Raw genomic sequence first — 19540 nt, forward strand, 5'->3', positions numbered from 1 at the left:
ATCAGGTCGGAAAAAAGTTTATTGGGGGTTTCTTTCAATTTATTATACCGAACGTTTATTTTTAATAACCCCTCTAATCGTCTGAGATATATGAAGACCTCATAAGCCAGCTTTCTATATTATCATTATAGTAGTTTGGACCTGGAACAATACCTGTCTTTTTGAGATAACTGCTCAATTATTTATTAGGTTGGCAAATATCCCCCTTCCGCCTTTTTGTCTTTTGAATTTCGCGGCTATGTATAAAGCGCTACAAAGCTCGTATCTGGCAATACTACACACCTTTAAAAGGTCATAACCTACAAAACTACGCTATGCATGATTAGTTCAACAGTTATAGACGTGTAATTATTGAGTTCACTAACGCCGAAATTCGCGCTATTTTAAAGTTTTCCTTCGTTAAAGGCAAATCCGCTAGAGTACTGAGGAGGAATGGTTTTGACGATTCAAAGCGGGTGAAAACGACACCATGGATAAGTCAGACGGCTAAAGACCTGTGACGACAAATACCGATCAAATCATGGAAAACATCCAGTTAGACCGGCAAATGGCATCTCGTGACATCGCCCAGGAGATGGGAGTTAGTCACCAAACCATTTTAAACCATCTGCAGAAGGCTGGATACACAAAAGAGCTTGATGTTTGGGTGCCGCATGATTTGACGCAAAAAAAAACCTTCTGGACCGAATCAACGCCTGCGATATGCTGCTGAAACGGAACCATTTTTGAAGTGGATGGTGACTGGCGACGAAAAATGGGTCACATACGACAATATCAAGCGAAAACGGTCATGGTCGAAGGCCGGTGAATAGTCCCGAACAGTGGCCAAGCAGGGATTGACAGCCAGAAAGGTTTTACTGTGTGTTTGGTGGGATTGGAAGGGAATAATCCACTATGAGCTGCTCCCATATGGCCAGACGCTTAATACTACCATCTACTGCGAACAAATGGAGCGCATGTAGCAGGCGATCGACCAGAAGCGTCCAGAATTGGCCAACAGGAAAGGTATAGTGTTCCACCAGGATGACGCCAGACCACACACTTCGTTGATGATTCGTCAGAAGTTACGGGAGCTTGGACGGGATGTTTTATTGCATCCACCATATAGCCCGGACATAGCGCCAAGTGATTATCACCTGTTCCTGTCCATGGCGAACGCCCTTGGTGGTGTAAAGTTGAACTCAAAAGAAGCTTGTAAAAAGTGGATGTCCGAGTTCTTCGCAAATAAGAATCAACCTAATATTTTATTCATTTAGACTTAATCGTATATATCTGGCGTTAGAATGAGTTTAATTTGCAGATTTTGTAACTCAAATAAATATTTATTCATTTTAGCCACATTTTACATAATCCCGAAACACTGTGACTTGTACTGATTGAAGGCATATTCGATTTTTCATTTCTTTTGCTTGTTTTTGAGCACTTTTAAATTTGGAAAGGCACGCTACATACATTGAGTGGAGTTTTAATTAACTATATTTGTAGCTCTAACATTCTCTGAAGCTTTTTTTGAACTGATGAAGCGTTATAGCTCTTTTATTAGGCACCATTTTACAAAATGTAGGGTGCATTGTTATTATTGAAATTAATAATGAATTAAACTTTCGATATTCTAATTCATAACCTCAAAAAATTGCTCTAAATTAAAATAATAAAAAAATCGCTAAGGAAATCTAGTTTTTCTCATTTCACGTATCCGGTGTTCTAAGTCGTGCAACTTCTAGCAAGATCAGAGTCGAGTTCATTATTATTCATATTTATTAATTGCACTTTATTACGTCATCGTGATCATGAGCGCAGCGCGAGTCTCACAACATAGCTTATTGCATTATAGTTTACTATTGCTTCAGCTTGAAAATAATCATAGCGAAGCACCCAAAGTATGACTTCAACTAACCTCAATCGTTGGTAATGCATTCTTTACTTAATTGCTAATAAAATAACCGGAAAGCTGCCGACTTCGTGGAAATCGATTAGATCATTTAATGCCCGGTTTCACAGTCAGTGCTTAGGTTGTGCTTAAGGTAAAACAGAAATATTGCGTTTTACAGTTTATACTTAAGTTCTGCTTAAGTACTGAAAATGGAAGACTTAAGCAGTGCTTAAGTAACAGCTGATTTTTGTTTTGAATATTGACTTAATTGTCAAAAAAATAAAACAAAAATTATTTGCTAAAAAAAATTTTGGAATTTCTTGCATTCAATGACGGTTATATGCTTTCCTGCGAGTTGCAATAGGTGCCCCCACTCGCTTGCGGTGAAATTCGGTGTCCTTTTATTGTTTCCATCCATTTCCCAGATTCTAAATTTATTCGTCGCAAAGTTATTTTTCATCAACAATAATTTCAATTTGTCAGATGGTATTTGTAAACAAATGTTTTTCATTGTGCTGCCATATATCATAACGCAAATGACTACTCAGTCAATAACAATGCTTAGCTAAGATTTTATTTGGGCACAACTTAAGTACGAACTGTGAAACCGGGCATAAGTGTCAATAAAAATTGTTTTTCAGTGTTTGGTTTTCTAATGGTTTTGGAAATAATAGTTTGGTTATTATAAGCTTTGTGGGTAGATACAGCTGTATTGAATTTATAAGTTATGACATGATAAAAAATATAGAAGAAATCTACATTAAAAGAATGATGACATTAAAAAGCATGATTTGAAGAAATCTCGAGCAAACCCTTTAGATTTCTATCATATTGTATTATGTTCCAATAAATTCCCACATTTTTGTCTTGTACTCGACAGTCCGGGGTTAAGATTTTTCAACCGATGTCCGAATACTAGAAACATCGGCATGAGGAAACTTGTTAGCTGATTTAAGACCATTGAGATTCATTTCTTGGAATCCCGAGATAATTGAAATATGACAGAAAGGTACGTAGGCGGGTTACCATGTCTTGAGCTGTATCTAGGTGTCTCAACTAATAAAGTTATCTAAGAGGAGTTTGAAGATGGCTGTTGAGATATATACGATAGATCGCATAAGAACTAGAGAAAAGTGATCCACTAATGATGGCTCATTACTTTGGCTCGTACAAATTTAAGGCAGTAGTCTGCTTTATAGGCTTTAAAAAATCGATTTTTTTGTTTTGTTCTAAATCTCTTCCAAAACTATCCAAGAATATGTCTTTAAAATCCCACAGCCCAATTCGATATATTTTCGAAGCTAGAGCAGTTTTAGTAGCCGAGCGTCGAGCAGGTGCGAATGCTCAGGCAGACCTTTAAAGCGCGTTTTCTCGAGTTTTCATTTTCACAAGTGTTAGAAAACGGTGCCGGCGATAGCAAAAAGAATATATGTCCGATCGAAAAAAAAAAACAAAGTGATCTAGCTTCAGTATTCAATTATCTTCTATTTGAACTAGACAAAAGTAGTTGATGTTGGACAAAAGCATTATTTAAACTACTTGTTTTGCAACTTAAAGTAATTTTTTTCTTAAAAAAGTGATTTTTTTTTTCAAACTTCGAAAAAATTTGGAATTTTATAACTTCTTCGGTATTTTTGTAGTTAATAAAGAAAAGAAACTTATAAAAATTAAAAAAAAATTTGGTTCGACTGTTTCAGATGCATCGTACGACCTCCATCACGGGCACCGATTTACAAGTGCAGACTCCAGGCGCTCCAGAAAAATACTTACAACTTTGAAAAAATATCAATATTTTTAAATAATAAATATTGTTTTTTAAGCCTTAAATATAGCACACTATCGTCTTAAAATTCCGTTTACCGCAATCATTTCCTTCCCTTTCAAAAAAATTGCTAAAAACGGTTTTTTTCGGCTTCTAAAGCAGACTACTGCCTTAAAACGCTTTCATTAGTATGATCTCCAGATCTATCTCTTCGAATTACGAAAATTACGACTAAATTTTCCAAAAAATTCCACAAAACATTTCAAAATCCATTTGGATTCGCCATACTCTCCGAAGTTCATACTGATCATTAAGAGGCAAGAAAGCCGTGATCTTGGCACTTGAAAGTTAGCATGCATGTGTTTTTATCCAAACAACAACAAAAAACATTGTTATGAAGTAGCGCAGAAGGCAATAATAAACAATCTGGATGAAAATCTCGAGTGCAAACGAGTTGAGTACGGGAACAAGGTGCGTGGGCGTCTCGTTTATCTGTATATAGTACATACATACATATGTATGTAATGTACTGCTTAACAGACAAGTGTGGCAAGCTTCCTGCAGTGTGCGCCACTTGAGCTCCCCTAGCAACAACAACCACACCCACGCCCACTCGCGGGTGAACAATGCATCAGCTCAGTCAGCTGCAAATAGAATTAATGGCAGACTTATGGTAATGCATTCCATATGTCTAAATGTATGTGTGTGTATGTATGTGTGGGATCATATCTATAGTCCAGCGCTGTTAAAAAAGGAATCAGCGGAAGTGCATGATAAAGCGCTGCTAAACAAACATTTTGAACAAAGAAATTTTCAATTTGGTTTTTCGTTTTTGTTTTGCAATAAAAAATGCTAACCAAATAAATTAACAAAGTAATTAAAGTTGAAATGCTACAGATGTGAATAAACTTTGATTCGTTTCTGCACTTACAAATTGTAACATGGATTTGTACATAAACATGCCCAGTAGGAAATTGTGGAAATATTTTGAAATTACTTGGAACTACATTAGGATGAATAAAGTATTGAGCGCCAATATTAGGTTAGGTTAGGTTAAACTGGTAGGCCAATACGCCACACATAGACCTATTTAGGTCCTTTGCGATACCAGATGGAGTGCCGTCACGTTGTCCACGAGGAGTAGTCATCCCTTAGGATGCCTGCGCTTGACGCGAATTTTAAAATCATTTGTGGCTTCACTTTCGATACCTCTTCCAGATTCTCATATTGTGAGGCCCTCAAGTAGCGAAGTCTCTGCCTTGACAATGCAGGGCAGGTACACAGAAGATGCTTCATTGTTTCTATTGCATCTTGCTCTTGACATTTCCTGCAGTTATCTCGATCTGTAAGTCCCATTTTGTAGGCATGTGCCGCCACCAGACAGTGACCCGTAAGTATTCCCACCAAACTCCTACAGTCCTTTCTATCCAGTGACAGAATGAGTTTGGTGTACTTCTGGTCTACGGTTTTACACCCCGGTATATTTGTCCAACGTGCTAGGATTTTTCTTTTCATGCCCCTGTCCAGATCATCGAACAGACAGTGCATGGGTTTTCCAATGTTATTCGCGTTTCCGGAAGACAGTTTTACACCATTCTTGGCAATTTCGTCCACAATCTTGTTGCCTTCAATGCCCTTATGCACCCAATAGAAGCGAAGACACTTGTTCCTAGCAAGTCTCTCCACTGCCATCCTGGTATCCAAAACACTTTTGGCCGAAATGCAAACCGAGGTTGTTGCCTTGATTGCTGCTTGACTGTCTACGTAGATATTGACGTTGGAGTAGCCGGCTGCTGTATTGAGGACTAGCTCTGCGGCTTTCCCAATAGCAAATACCTCCGCTTGAAAAATACTGCAGTGGTTCGGAAGTTTAAAAGGCTGCTTTACACCTAACTCCTGACAGTATATTCTAGCACCTACCCCGTCCTCCATTTTCGAGCCATCCGTGTAGATATTCAATGTGCTGCGTGAGGTTATCATTCCCTTACGCCAGCCGTCTTTTTCCAGGTTCACCCGGAATCTTCTTTCCCAGTTCATTAGTGGGGTCAGCCAACATTAGTTATTGAAGATACTTGAAGAGTCAATACGTGGTTTCTCTAGAAGAATATGAAAGGTTTTATACATCTTCGAGATCCACTTCATTCTACGCTTATAGAGTTATTGACTAGAAGAAGTCACAGTCACAGTCAGAAGTCATACTTTTTTACATTTTTATTTAATCATCGGACTATAATTCGAATAAAGGACATTCCTTCTTTAAAGATCTTCAAGATTCACTTGATTCTACAGTTTAGAGTTATTGGATATAGAAGAAGTCGAATTGGCCATAAAATAGATACGTCACTTCACCATCGGAGTATATTTATTTAGGAACATTCCTACCGGGAAAAGAAAATAGTAGTTTTATGATTTTCTATATACCAATCTAGAACAATAATCTTTTTAAACGGAAACTGAACCAGTTCTATTTCCAATTTCTCAAGATTGGTATGTTTTAGCTTCGGAATTTCATTATTTATCCCATAAAGATAGGGTTGATTATATATGAAACCGAAATCCAGAGAAGAAATAACTTTTAACCAGCAAAAAGAACTAGAATGAGTCATTGGGAGCTCTCGTTAGGTCGATCATGGATGGATATTCCCATATATGTAACCAAAGTCCGGAGATGCAATAACGGTAAACCACCACAAAAGAAAATTATATTTTTCTCAACAGATCGATGATGAACGATCAACTTTTAAAGAACATTTATTTGCGAAGCGACATCCGGGAAATCAATGTAGGAAGACGGATAGCATATAACATCTGAAGATTTGTGATCTATGCCCTGAACCTCAGAAGTGAACAAGCTCCGACAATTTGTTATCTGAACATAATTTATAGATTCCACATTTAAACCACAAAAGGTTCCATATTTAGGGTAGGACAAAGAAATATTATTAGCTCTACAACTTTGCTTCCGCCATTTTCCAATGGATGTCTCTAGGGTTAAGCACTGGTCGATTAAATCCATTTTTTTCTATCGATCTTGGACATTTGTGTCAACATTAACCCAACAAAATTTTGTAGAGATCTGTTTGCATGCCAAACTTATTCTCAACTGAAAATGTCACTTTTTGAGCCGAATTCTCGACATTTGCGGGAAATTTTGCTTTTATTTTTTAATTCCAAGAAAAGTGTGTGAGGCTCATCGAATGCTTTCGGATATGTACGGTGAGGCTAAGTGAAAAAAGCTTTAAATTTACAAAAAACGGCGGAAGCAAAGTTGTAGACCTATATATTTATAGAAAAAGGTTTCAAGTTGCTAGTGGGACGGTCCATTGAATATATCGAACTTAAATGTATTGATATTACACCGATAAAGCACCACAAGAGCTCTCTACAGGAAAAAGTTTCAAGTTGTTTTCGATACAATTGGTGTATAGTAAAAGCTCTGGGGCCGGCCAGGGTCTTCACTAACTTTAACTTGTCCTGATCACTTTTTCGTTGTTCTAAATAGAAAGGATGAGAATACTGGTAGCAAAAACAGTTCCTACTTGACTGCTTGACTACTGCTTACAACAACAACTAAAGTCAACTAGCACTTCTTAGGGCTAATAAACTTAGCAAGCTGTGAGCCATTACCATCCAGCTGTCAAAAGGCGTGACAGCGACAGAAGGGCGCCAGGAATTGGAGAAAGTAACAGGAAATGTGATTTGTTGCACAAATGAGAAAAAGGGAAAACAACAACAACAAAAGATTTACTTTAGCAGTTGCGAGGGAACTTTTGCAACCAAATAAGTTTATTTGTATGTCTCTATAACTGTTTATGTATATGTGCGCCTGAGAATGTGGTCTGTGTCGCCTACTCTATATATGTATCTGTATTTAATCGCTTTGGTCGCTGGTAATTACACGCGCACGATGCAATTTACTAAGTCAAAACATTTTCCACAGCTCGATTGCCAACAACAATGTAAGGCAACTATTTGCTATATTGTTGTTGTTGTAGTGTTTGTTGCAATTTTCCGCAAGCACAGCAACCGTAAACGGCAAGACGTCAAGCAGCTGCTGCTGAAGATGAAGCCAAAGACGGCGAGGCAGGAAAAAAAGCCGCTTAACAAAATGAGGCTAAGAAAACTGGAATGCTGCGAGTGTGTTTCTTTGTATGTGTGTGTGTGTGTTTCTATGCCTCTGTGTGTATGTGCGGCTTATTGCGCTGCTCCAATTCTCTACACATTTTCTTTTACAGCTGCGGCATTTGAAGCGCATTGATTGCATTTTTGTTGCTTATGGCTATTTTGTGTTGTTGTTGCTGTTGTTGTTAGTACTGTTGTAAACCTGTTGCCGTTGTCAGCGGTGATATAATAATTTTAGCCATATATATGTATATATTTTTTTCATATTTTTTACTTTACTTCTCTTCTTCTTCTTCTTACAGTTCTGACGCCAGCGTCCAAGTCCAAGTGAATGGCTACAATGCGCCGGCGCAGCCAGACAAGTGAATGTCCCCGTTCTTATTACAACAAGTAAATGCACGCAAAAGTGCAGTGAAGTGACAAACGGTGTACATATATATACACATATATGCAAAAAAATTAAAAAAAAAATTCACTAACTGATGCCTCATTTAAGCCAAAGCAGCTGTCTGAGTTTCTGGCGAAAGGTGCAAAGTTAGTTAGGATTCAATCTACTAGTGCATACATACATACAAACACGTATTTCTGTATATAAAGTGCTTGTGCAATAATCATAAAGTGAATTAGTGAGTGAATGGTGTTCAAAAAGCGGGTGACCTATAATTAGTGTGATAAAACTGGCGTAGTATGTATATGTAAAGAAGTACATATATATAAATATATATACCATACATACATGTGCTTTGTGATTGCTTTTGTGTAGAGCACTCTAAAATTAAATTGGAACGTGTCAAGTAAATTGTGCAATATTAATTAAGCAGGAGAAGGAGAGCTTTGGAGGCAATTACGCACATATTAATACAGATACATACAAACAACACACAGATCTCGGAAGGGAACGCATTGAAAAATGTCATTAAAGGTAAGTTTAAACTATTTTTTGTAAATAATGTTTGTTCAAAAAATAACGGGAATTTTATAATTTCCAATTGCCAGTTTTTTAATATATTTCAATATAGATTGTTTATTAATACAGACGAATTCCATTTTTTTGAACCCATCTCATAACTCATTTAACTAAGAATATTCAAAGTTTTTAGTTCTTTATAACCTAACCTCACTAATTATAAATGTTAGATATTAAAGTTCTGTTCTCGAAATGCATTCTTAAAACATAAGGAATAATTGAAAATATTGCAAACGTGATTTGGAGATTTTAAATATATAATTATGATTTCCGTATTTAAGAGTCATAAGTCATTCGGGGAGGGTCTGCGGGGTCTCTAAAACTTATATCATGTAGATCATCTATCTACCTAGCTCCACTACGGACTAAAACAATGAACGAATTCAAGAAAATGTATACAAAATCGTCGAGTTAGCATTAAGGAGATATTAGACCTCTTGATGGTTGATATTTTGCGTATAAAGGGCGTCACTACTACTTCAACTCACATATTTTTTGAAGAAAACGTAGAGTAAAGGACAATCAAGTAATATACTGTAAAAATTAACTGAAACTACAAAAAAATTCTGGTCAAAATCAGTCGAAAACAAGTAAGGAAGAGCTAAGTTCGGGTGTAACCGAACATTTTATACTCTCGCAATTTATTTATTTAACTTTATTAATATTATATAATACACAATTTGACCCACATATTCGTCATATATATTGTATAAAGTCCACTGAAAGTTGGAAACTATAATATTAGGTTAGAAGCACCGAGGTCCTCGTGTTCGAAATATGGGGCCTTAAAAACCGATGGTCCGATTTCGGCGATTTTTAGAATGGGGCTGCCACACTATAAACATAGTATTTGTGCAAAGTTCTGCATCGATATCTTCACTAGTGCTTACTTTATATATTGTAAAGTAAACGATTCAGATTCAGAGTCTTCAAAGTTCTGGTATATAGGAAGTAGGCGTGGTTGTGAACCGATTTGGCCTATTTTCACAACATATCATTGGGATGTAAGGAAACTATTACGAACCAAGTTTCATTGAAATCGGTCGAGTAGTTCCTGAGATATGTTTTTTGACCCATAAGTGGGCGACGCCACTCCCATTGTCCATTTTGTAAAAAATCTGAGTGCAGCTTTCATCTGCCATTTCTTATGTGAAATTTAGTGTTTCCGACGTTTTTCGTTAGTGAGTTAACCCACTTTTAGTAATTTTCAACCTAACTTTTGTATGGGAGGTGGGCGTGGTTATGAGCCGATTTCTTTCATTTTTGGACTGTATTAGGAAGTGGCTAAAAAAAACGACTGCAGAAAGTTTGGTTTATATAGTTCAATTGGTTTGCGAGATATGTACAAAAAACTTAGTAGGGGGCGGGGCCACGCCCACTTACCCAAAAAAATTACATCCAAATATGCCCCTTCATAGTGCGATCCTTCATACCAAATTTTATTTCCATAGCTTTATTTATGGCTTAGTTATGGCACTTTATGTGTTTTCGGTTTTCGCCATTTTGTGGGCGTGGCAGTGATTTTCGAAAGCAACCTTCCTATGGTGCCAAGAAATAAGTGTGCCAAGTTTCATCAAGATATCTTAATTTTTACTCAAGTTACAGCTGGCACAGACGGACGGACGGACGGACGGACGGACAGACAGACATTCGGATTTGAACTCCACTCTTCACCCTGATCACTTTGGTATATATAACCCTATATCTAACTCGTTTAGTTTTGGGTGTTACAAACAACCGTTATGTGAACAAAACTATAATACTCTCCTTAACAACTTTTGTTGCGAGAGTAGAATTAAGGTGTTTCACTATGAGTGTACTCCCTATGGACAAAATATTAATATGGAATACTACTTAACCACTGGTAATTATTCGTAAGCGGTTGTCCTATATTGCTTTCTCATATTTCAAACAGATTGTGAGACGATGAAAGAGTTGTTCAGCAATTCTATTCAGAAAAGATGGCATGGAAAGATGATATCTCTTTCTGGTGCAAATACAAAAATATTCACTCCAGGAAAGCATTATGAGTTGATTGTGACCATAAAAAACTGGTTGAATGAGCTTAAAGACCATATCGGCCGAAGCCTATAACAGGTGTATGAAAAAAGCAATTCAAAACGAGCCAAAGTTGTAAATAATTCAGTATCCTTGGTTACAATTAAATAAAATTGTGTTTCCTTGTGAATCTTGCAATAGAAAGTAAAAACGATGTCATTCTTTCTACCATCATTATACAGAATGAAGAAATACTCACTGAAATAAATTGCTGTTTTCACATACCCTACTATTTAAAAGCTTTTTTCCGCATGGATAAGGAGGCGAAGCGAATGGGTCTGGAGTTGAATGAGGACAAGACGAAATATCTCCTGTCATCAAGCAAACAGTCGGCGCACTCGCGTCTTGGCTCCCACGTCACTGTTGACAGCCATAACTTCGAAGTTGTAGATAATTTCGTATACCTGGGAACCAGTATCAACAACACCAACAATGTCAGCCTCGAAATCCAGCGCAGAATCACTCTAACCAACAGGTGCTACTTTGGACTGAGTAGGCAATTGAATAGTAAAGTCCGCTCTCGGCGAACCAAAATCAAACTCTACAAGTCGCTTATCATTCCCGTCCTGCTTTATGGTGCAGAAGCTTGGACGATGTCAACATCCGATTAGACGGCACTAGGAGTTTTCGAGAGGAAAATTTTGCGTAAGATTTATGGTCCTCAGAACATTGGCAACGGCGAATACCGCAGACGATGGAACGATGATCTGTACGAGTTATACGACGACATTGACATAGTTCAGCGAATAAAAAGACAGCGGCTACGCTGGCTAGGTCATGTTGTCCGAAGGGACGAAAACACTCCAGCCCTGAAAGTGTTCGATGCAGTACCCACCGGAGGAAGCCGAGGAAGTGGAAGGCCTCCACTCCGTTGGAGGGACCAGGTGGAGAGCGACCTGGTTACACTTGGAATCTTCAACTGGCGCCAAACTGCGAAGGAAAGAGAAGAGTGGCGCGCTCTCATCGATTCGGCTATAACCGGCTAAACGGTTGAACGCCAATAACATACATACATACTATCTAAAACAAACAATGGATCAAATATACTGAGACGTTAGTCATACTTTAAGGAATTTATAGACTTATAAAGATATTCCTGTGTCTGTAGTTTTGAACTTTTGGGATATCCAAAATATTCCTTCGAGCAAATATAAGTCGATAAGGTTGAAATTATAATACAAAGAAGAAATGAAGGTAGGACTTCCCTTATTACCATAGAAAAGAAAATCTAAACAGAAGTACATTAAAGTAGTTCAACAAAATCTTGTAAAAATGGAAGTTTTTCCTTTAGATTCTTTTGCACGATATTTAATAGATGAGTCTTTAGGTACTACTGACCACAATTCGAATACAACTTTAGAAAGAGTAAATACGTCATATTGTTTTCAATCTGGTATTATTACGGGAACGGCTTGCAGAGCCTTAAAAGTAGAGTGTTGCACTACACTGATTCCATAAGGTAAATAATTGCCAAAACTCATTTGTAGCATATTACATTGAGAAGTGGTGTACATTCTAATAAACTGTTTGTCAATGTAAATATTAGTATGAGTTCTCGATAATATTTTGTCAAATATTTAATTGAATGATGTGCCTAATTGTAGGCAAATATTTCTATTTTTCAATATTTGTTGCCTACATTTAGGGTTGATAAAGAAAAAGCTACAATGATTAGATATATTTTATAGGGTATATATAGATAAGACACTTTTTATTGTAAGTAAATATGGAATAAATAGAATTTAATATTTATTAGATATTTAGATATGTTTCATATTGCATGGTCGCTCGCTTTTATGACACACTGTTTTTTCAAGTAATATTTATAAAGATAATCTCTTACTTTTGTACATACTTAAGTGCATATATACAGTACGTATATATGTATGAATACCTCTACAAGTGAATAACCTGCAACTGCAGAGGCAACTGGTCGCCGGTTAACAGGTAATACCGCGCCACTTTACAAGCACCAGCAGTCATATCTTGATCGAAGCGTTCTGCTGCATTAGATAATGATTTCAGAAAACAACAATTTATTTTGGCTACACATTTGAGGTGTGCTATTGTGAGTTGTATTGTTGGGTGAGGTCATTGAAAATGTAGCTATGTACATAGCTACAGTTTTGGGCTATTTTTGTTGCCGTCAAAGGTGTATATGATTATTTACCTTTGATAGCGCGTGATAAAAATAATTGATTTATTGGTCTCTTTATTATTTATTTTGTTACACCAAATTTGGAAATCAAACAAATACCGCTTATCAGTGACCTTCTGGTTCAGTTTGTGATAAAAATGTTAGGGTTTCTTACGTAATCAAAGTGCTATAAATGGTATATTTTATGGAGCACTCACCTGTGTATGTAATTGAATTTCGTTAGTTCATTTCGCTTGTAGCTTCTACATCATTCCATTTCCTCTTTTTTGTCTTCTTCCTCTTCTTTATACACTTGTTTTTCGATTTTTGTTGCTTAATTTGTGCATAATCATGCATTCAGTGCACAGCCGTGTTGACAATTACTCGTAAAACGCCTGACTTTGAACCTGTAATAATTGGAATGAGATTATTTCTTAGTTTTTTGTTTTGTTTTTGCTTTGCATTTAAATGCGCTTTTAATTTATTTGACCGTAAAATTTGCATGCATTGAGTTCAATGCAATTCGCTAAGGAATGTAAAATACATTTTTCTCGCAACAACAAAAAATGGCATGACAGGTACAAAGGCACGTTTAAAAATATTTGGAATTATTAGGTATATGAAAAATCTCAAATGCTTGCCACCTTTTTGAAACATTAATGAAAAAAATAAATAAAATGAAGAAATATCTCTAATATGGGTAGAAATCTGAAGAGGTTTTTGAACTCCAAACGTAATAAATTTTTTTTGATAAGAGTTGCCACCTGTTTTTAATTTTAAATCAATAACTTCTATAAGTAAGTAAATTTTTATAATACGGATATAAATATAGTTGAATTCTAAAAAGCTTCAATTGAAAATGAGAAGAGTTGCCACTTGTTTACAATTTTAATTTAATTTAAATTCATAACGTAAACGAATTTTAACAATTAAAATCAATATCAACTGTAATGTGGGTAGAAATCTGAAGAGGTCTAAGCATCTCAAACGTAATTATTTTTTTTGTGGGTTGCCACCTGTGAAAAATTCTAATTCTTGGATAAAACAAATAATTTTTATAATACGGATATAAATAATATATAAATAAATACGGATGAATTCTAAAAAGCTTCAATTGAAAATGAGAAGAGTTGCCATTTGTTTACAATTTTAATTCAATAAAATTTATAAGATAAACGGATTATAACAATTAGAATAAATATCAACTGTAGCATAAATATTAAACTGATGAGATTTAAGAACCCCAAAAGTAATAATTTTGTTTTTTTGAATAGAGTTGCTATCTGTTCACATTTTTATACTCTCGCAACAAATGTTGCTAAAGAGCGTATTATACTTTTGCTCACATAACGGTTTTTTTCCATTTCCTAATACAGTCCAAAAATGAAAGAAATCGGATAATAACCACGCCCATCTCCCATACAAAAGTTAGGTTGAAAATTACTAAAAGTGGGTTAACTCACTAACGAAAAACGTCAGAAACACTAAATTTCACATAAGAAATGGCAGATGAAAGCTCCACTCAGATTTTTTTACAAAATGGAAAATGGGTGTGGCGTCGCCCACTTATGGGTCAAAAACCATATCTCAGGAACTACTCGACCAATTTCAATGAAACTTGGTTTGTAATAGTTTTCTTACCTCCCAATAATATGTTGTGTCGCTTCACAACCACGCCTACTTCCTACATACCAGAACTTTGACGATCTGAATCGTTTACTTTACAATATATAAAGTAAGTACTAGTGAAGATATCGGTGCAGAACTTTGCACAAATACTATGTTAATAGTGTGGCAGCCCCATTCTAAAAATCGCCGAAATCGGACCATAGGTTTTTAAGGCTCATATATCGAACACGAGGACCTCGGTGCTTCTAACCTAATATTATGGTTTCCAACTTTCAATGGACTTTATTCAATATATATGACGAATACGTGACTCAAATTGTGTATTATATAATATAAATAAAGTTAAATAAATAAATTGCGAGAGTATAAAGGTGTTTGTTACACCCGAACTTAGCCCTTCCTTACTTGTTAATTCAATAACTTTAATAGAAAAATCAATTATTAAAATATGGATATAAATGTAGTTGAATTCGAGAGAGTATCAAAAATTAGAAGAGTTGCACCTGCTTAAAATTTAAGAAATAAAATTATTTTCAATTTAATAAAATTCATAAGATAAACCATTTTTAAATATTTGGATATCAATATATGGCTATACAAATAATATTTTTTTGTTTCTTAGCAACCCTGTATTTACACAGAAGTAAAACTATTTTTCACATTTAGTAGCATTGTGGGTGAGTCCATATCATTTTGCTCACTCATTAACAAATTTTTTCTACTGTGACGTCAATTTGTTCGTGCTAAAGATAATTAATACTTAAATAGAAATGATAAATGAGTGCTTATTTTAATAATATGTCTACGCAAAAGTGAAATTATTTCACAGATTCTCCGTTATTTACATTCATTTTATAGCTATGTTGACTAGATTGAAATTTGAAGCTACATACAGATATATTTTTATACATTCATTCCGTTAAATTAAAAGATAAGGGCTGCACAACTTTGATAAGGCAAACAAATATAATTCACTTGAAAAATTTGCATATGTTGGAGATTGCATAGAAAAAGTGATTAAGTTGAAAATACTAAATTTATGATATAATTATAAAAAATTTTTGAAAATAAAATTAAATAGTTTTAATTAATTTGATGTTATGTCTTCTTCAAGTATTAGATTTTATTTAAACTCCAAGTATTTTCTCATCACCAAATCAAAATGTTGACCTATTTCTTCTCGCATAAACTTTCAATAGTTCCACAGTCAGCTAACAATAACAAATTCGTTACACTCCATCAACGATTTTGAAAATCACTCAAAATTAGTTTAACAATCAATTATGTAAAGTATCCGAAAGCAATTCAATTTCCAGCCGACAAATCAATTAAAGCATCATATCATCAATCACTTAATGATTATAGCTGCCTTAGCGATGGTGGGTATCATTAGAAAAAGAGCTAATGAAAATGAAGTGATGAATCTTTTTCTCACAATACAGCGCGCTTTATTAGTCGCAGTAGTGAAGATTTAAATGCACACAGGCAAATAGAGAGAAAAAATATAACAAAAATTTTAAATGTTAAAAAATAAGTTTAACAATGGCAATTTCAACAAGTAAGGAAAGGCTAAGTTCGGGTGGTTATAAAGATAACACACAATTTGACCCATATATTCGGCATAAAGTCTAATAGAAAAACGAAAATAATCATAGATAGTATATAGGCTGAGGTAATTCCTGAACCGATTTCACTCATTTTCATTACCAACATACATTATATCTGAGAGTATATGCCCACATAAATTGGCAAAGATATTTCACATATTAACCGATTTATAAGCTATTAAGCCCATCGTTTTTTTGAAAATCTTATAATTAGCTATATGAGAGCTAGGGGAAGTTATGACCCGATTTTAACCATTTCTGGTACAGAGACATACTATTAGAAGAAAACGATTTCCTCTGAATTAAATTGAGATATCTGAGAGATTTACCGATAGTTTCGGTGAAAAGTAATCATGGGGCACTGAGTTCTTTATATTCGATATCCGTGGCATTGAAAAGTTATAGTCTGATTTCGACAATTTTTTCAAAAGTGATGCCACGGATCATATACAGTATTTGTGTAAAGTTTTATTTCGCTATCTTCATTGGTTCCTTATGTATATCTTATAAACTGAATTAATCAGATGGACTTCAAAATTGAGTTATATGGGAAGTTGTCGTGGTTGTGAACCGATTTCGTCCATTTTTCACACGTGTCATCAGAGTGTCAAGAAAATATTATATACCGAATTTCATTGAAATCTGTCGAGTAGTTCCTGAGATATGGTTTTTGTCTCATAAGTGGGTGATGCCACGCCCATTTTCCATTTTGTAAAAAAATCTGAGAAATATTATTGTTTTATTTTGAGACTTTTTCGAACCATTTTTTAATTATTTTGTTTATTTTGTTTTTAATTACCAAATTTTTATTACTTTAAAACGGTTTTAATTTTTTTTTAATTTTTTACCTTTTTTTTAATAATTATAAGCAACAGGATTATATTACTGTAATTTTCTGTTTTATATTTATCTATTTTATTTTTTTTTTTGCTTCAATTCAGTTAATGAGTTCACTTTTGCTTTTTAGCTGCATTTCCTAGCTAAAATTTCTTTTCATTCACATTTTATGCGTCTTTCGTTTTCCGTTGGTGCGCTAACACGCCGCTCGTAATTTCATCTCATTTAATTTAGAGTGTAATTTGAAATTATTTCGCCTCATTAACACGAGTTCACAATGAGCCATTAAAGCGTTGGAGTGCTCAAGACGCTTACGGGCGTTTAAAAGTCGACAGAAATCTTGTCGCACCCAGCAGTCCACCGGTTGTATGTCAGTATGTGTCAGTCGCTGCCACCGTTGTAGCTTCTCTTTTTTGCTTTGCTCACATTTGCTTTGAACCCATAAAATATTCGAAAATTGCACTTCCGGCGTCCAACAGCTTGGGGCTGTGACAAACTGACTGCGCCGTCGTGTTTATCATTCTTGTGGCTAATATGCTTTGTTTTGTCGTTGTTGTTGTGTTTTTTTGTACTAGTGTTTTAGTTTTTTCTGTTTTTGCTGGCTTCCGTTGTGGCTTGTGGCAAAGGTGTTTCAGTGGGGAGGAGATGACGTTAAATATTCGCTTTAACCACAAATGGGTTCAATTTAAAGGTGGAGGGTGAAGAATAGCCAAAACAAAACAAGTGAATAAATGAACTTATGTACATACAAATATCCATGCAAATTTTCATTTATGCAAATGAGAGACCGACACTTTGAGGCTGATCTATGCAAAAATAATGCAAAATTTTTATTAAAAAAGGTGGATCAATTGAGGTGTTGGTGCAAATGTAGGTTTTTATTGGTGTTTCCAAGTGTGTTCTCTAGGTTGTGAACTTTAGTTTGAAACAAAATGTTTTTGAAAACGAAAAATTACTAAAGCATCATGTTTTAGCATTAGTTCTGTCTTCCAAGAGCGAAAAGTTCTATAAAATACTAAGCGAATATTATTAAATATTTAAGAATATGATCGGAAATAAATCTTAATGAAAGGTAATTGGGATTACCTAACCGCTGAGAACCGCTCATTTATTCTAAAAATGTGAAATGTGGAGAAAAAAATAATTCTTTTTAAGGAAGAATAAGAGATGCTTACAAAGCTATTTTATTTAGATCTCTGAAATGCGATAGGTTAACCATAGAAGAAACTACTAACTAGAATAATGAGCTAAATGATCAGCAATGACTAAATCACTATCCATACCTTTAAAAAGGTGTCGTAAAAGGATTAACATTACGATTTCATCTAAATTAATTAATCAAGAAAAAACTCGAACACCTTTTTGACCAATTTAGAACGCCTTCTGGCTCGTGTAAGAGATAATTTTGAGGTGCTTGGAAGACCTCTTAGTTTTACAATGAATCTGCAATAAATTTTGAGAAGATTCTTAATTCTGACCAATATGTCATGTAGTACTTTGTGTAGTTGTTACAGGTTCTATCTGCTGAGTTTAGAAACTTTTTTCCGAAACATGTATATTGCTTCAAACCGAATTCAGGCAACGATGTTGGCAGGTGGATAGCGCTATAGCCATACCTATCCTTTTATACATAGAAAAAGAAAGGGCTGTCGGTCCCTTTAGTAGTAGAAGTTCATCTGATTCGACATCTCTTCGTATTCCTCTAATTTCAAAACCCTTCGCTTTTCGACGAACATATATTCAAAAAGTAAACGGCATAAATTTAATTAATGTATATACGATTTTTTTTTATAATCGTTACAAATAATCTCAAAAAATTTATTCATATTTGTTAACACACATACAGCAAAATCTGCGATTAATTTCAAAATATCTCTATTCGATAGTAATTGGCGACTTTTTGTATGTATGTAAATATTCAATATTGAGATAAATTCATCGACAGCTGCTTGCCACCAAGTGGCACACCAAAAATAGCTTCAAATGGCAAAGTGCCACACTGAGATGATATTTGCAAATTTGGCAGCATTACAGACAAAATTGAAAAAAATACAAAAACAAAAAATTTTTGTGGAATGAAATACTATAGAGAGAAATGAAAATTTTGCAAATTTTGTTTTGGATTTAAGAATGCGGATGATTTGAGACAAAGTTAAAATTCAAATTATAATTGATTAAATAATTAATTATAAAATATAATAAAAACAAATATGAAATATTAACAATACGACTAGAAATATAAGAAAAGTAGTAGGAAAGGTATTTACATATATAAAAATCAATTGACATAATCTCAATCGAAATATTTTCACTAAATTTTAATAAAATTGAGATGCTGATGTATGCGATAGAATCTCAACTAAAGAAATGAAATCTAAAATATTGAGTATACAGTGTAGTATATTAGAGAAAATTCCAAGAGATTGGGGAAAAGTATAATATTTGGTGGCTGGACCAAGGTCTAAACCGATTTCATCACTATATTACCTATATTGGAGCTAGAGAAGATATGCTCGTTAACTTATTTATCAGATAATTTCATTAAGAT

General features: G+C 34.7%; 1 protein-coding gene across 5 annotated transcripts in view; it reads left to right on the forward strand.

Annotated features, from left to right (window-relative positions):
* The window catches only part of LOC105219163 (ankyrin repeat domain-containing protein 29), a 51453-nt gene that overhangs the window by 19685 nt on the left and 12228 nt on the right, over positions 1-19540 (forward strand). For all 5 annotated transcript variants that reach the window (XM_054227963.1, XM_054227960.1, XM_054227962.1 and 2 more), the window contains one exon: positions 8060-8679. In XM_054227963.1, the coding sequence (XP_054083938.1) occupies positions 8668-8679 (12 nt within the window). In that variant the 5' untranslated portion in view covers positions 8060-8667. The remainder of the gene's footprint in view (positions 1-8059; positions 8680-19540) is intronic.

The sequence above is a fragment of the Zeugodacus cucurbitae genome, chromosome 3 (genome assembly GCF_028554725.1).
Source record: "Zeugodacus cucurbitae isolate PBARC_wt_2022May chromosome 3, idZeuCucr1.2, whole genome shotgun sequence".
NCBI lineage: Eukaryota > Metazoa > Arthropoda > Insecta > Diptera > Tephritidae > Zeugodacus > Zeugodacus cucurbitae.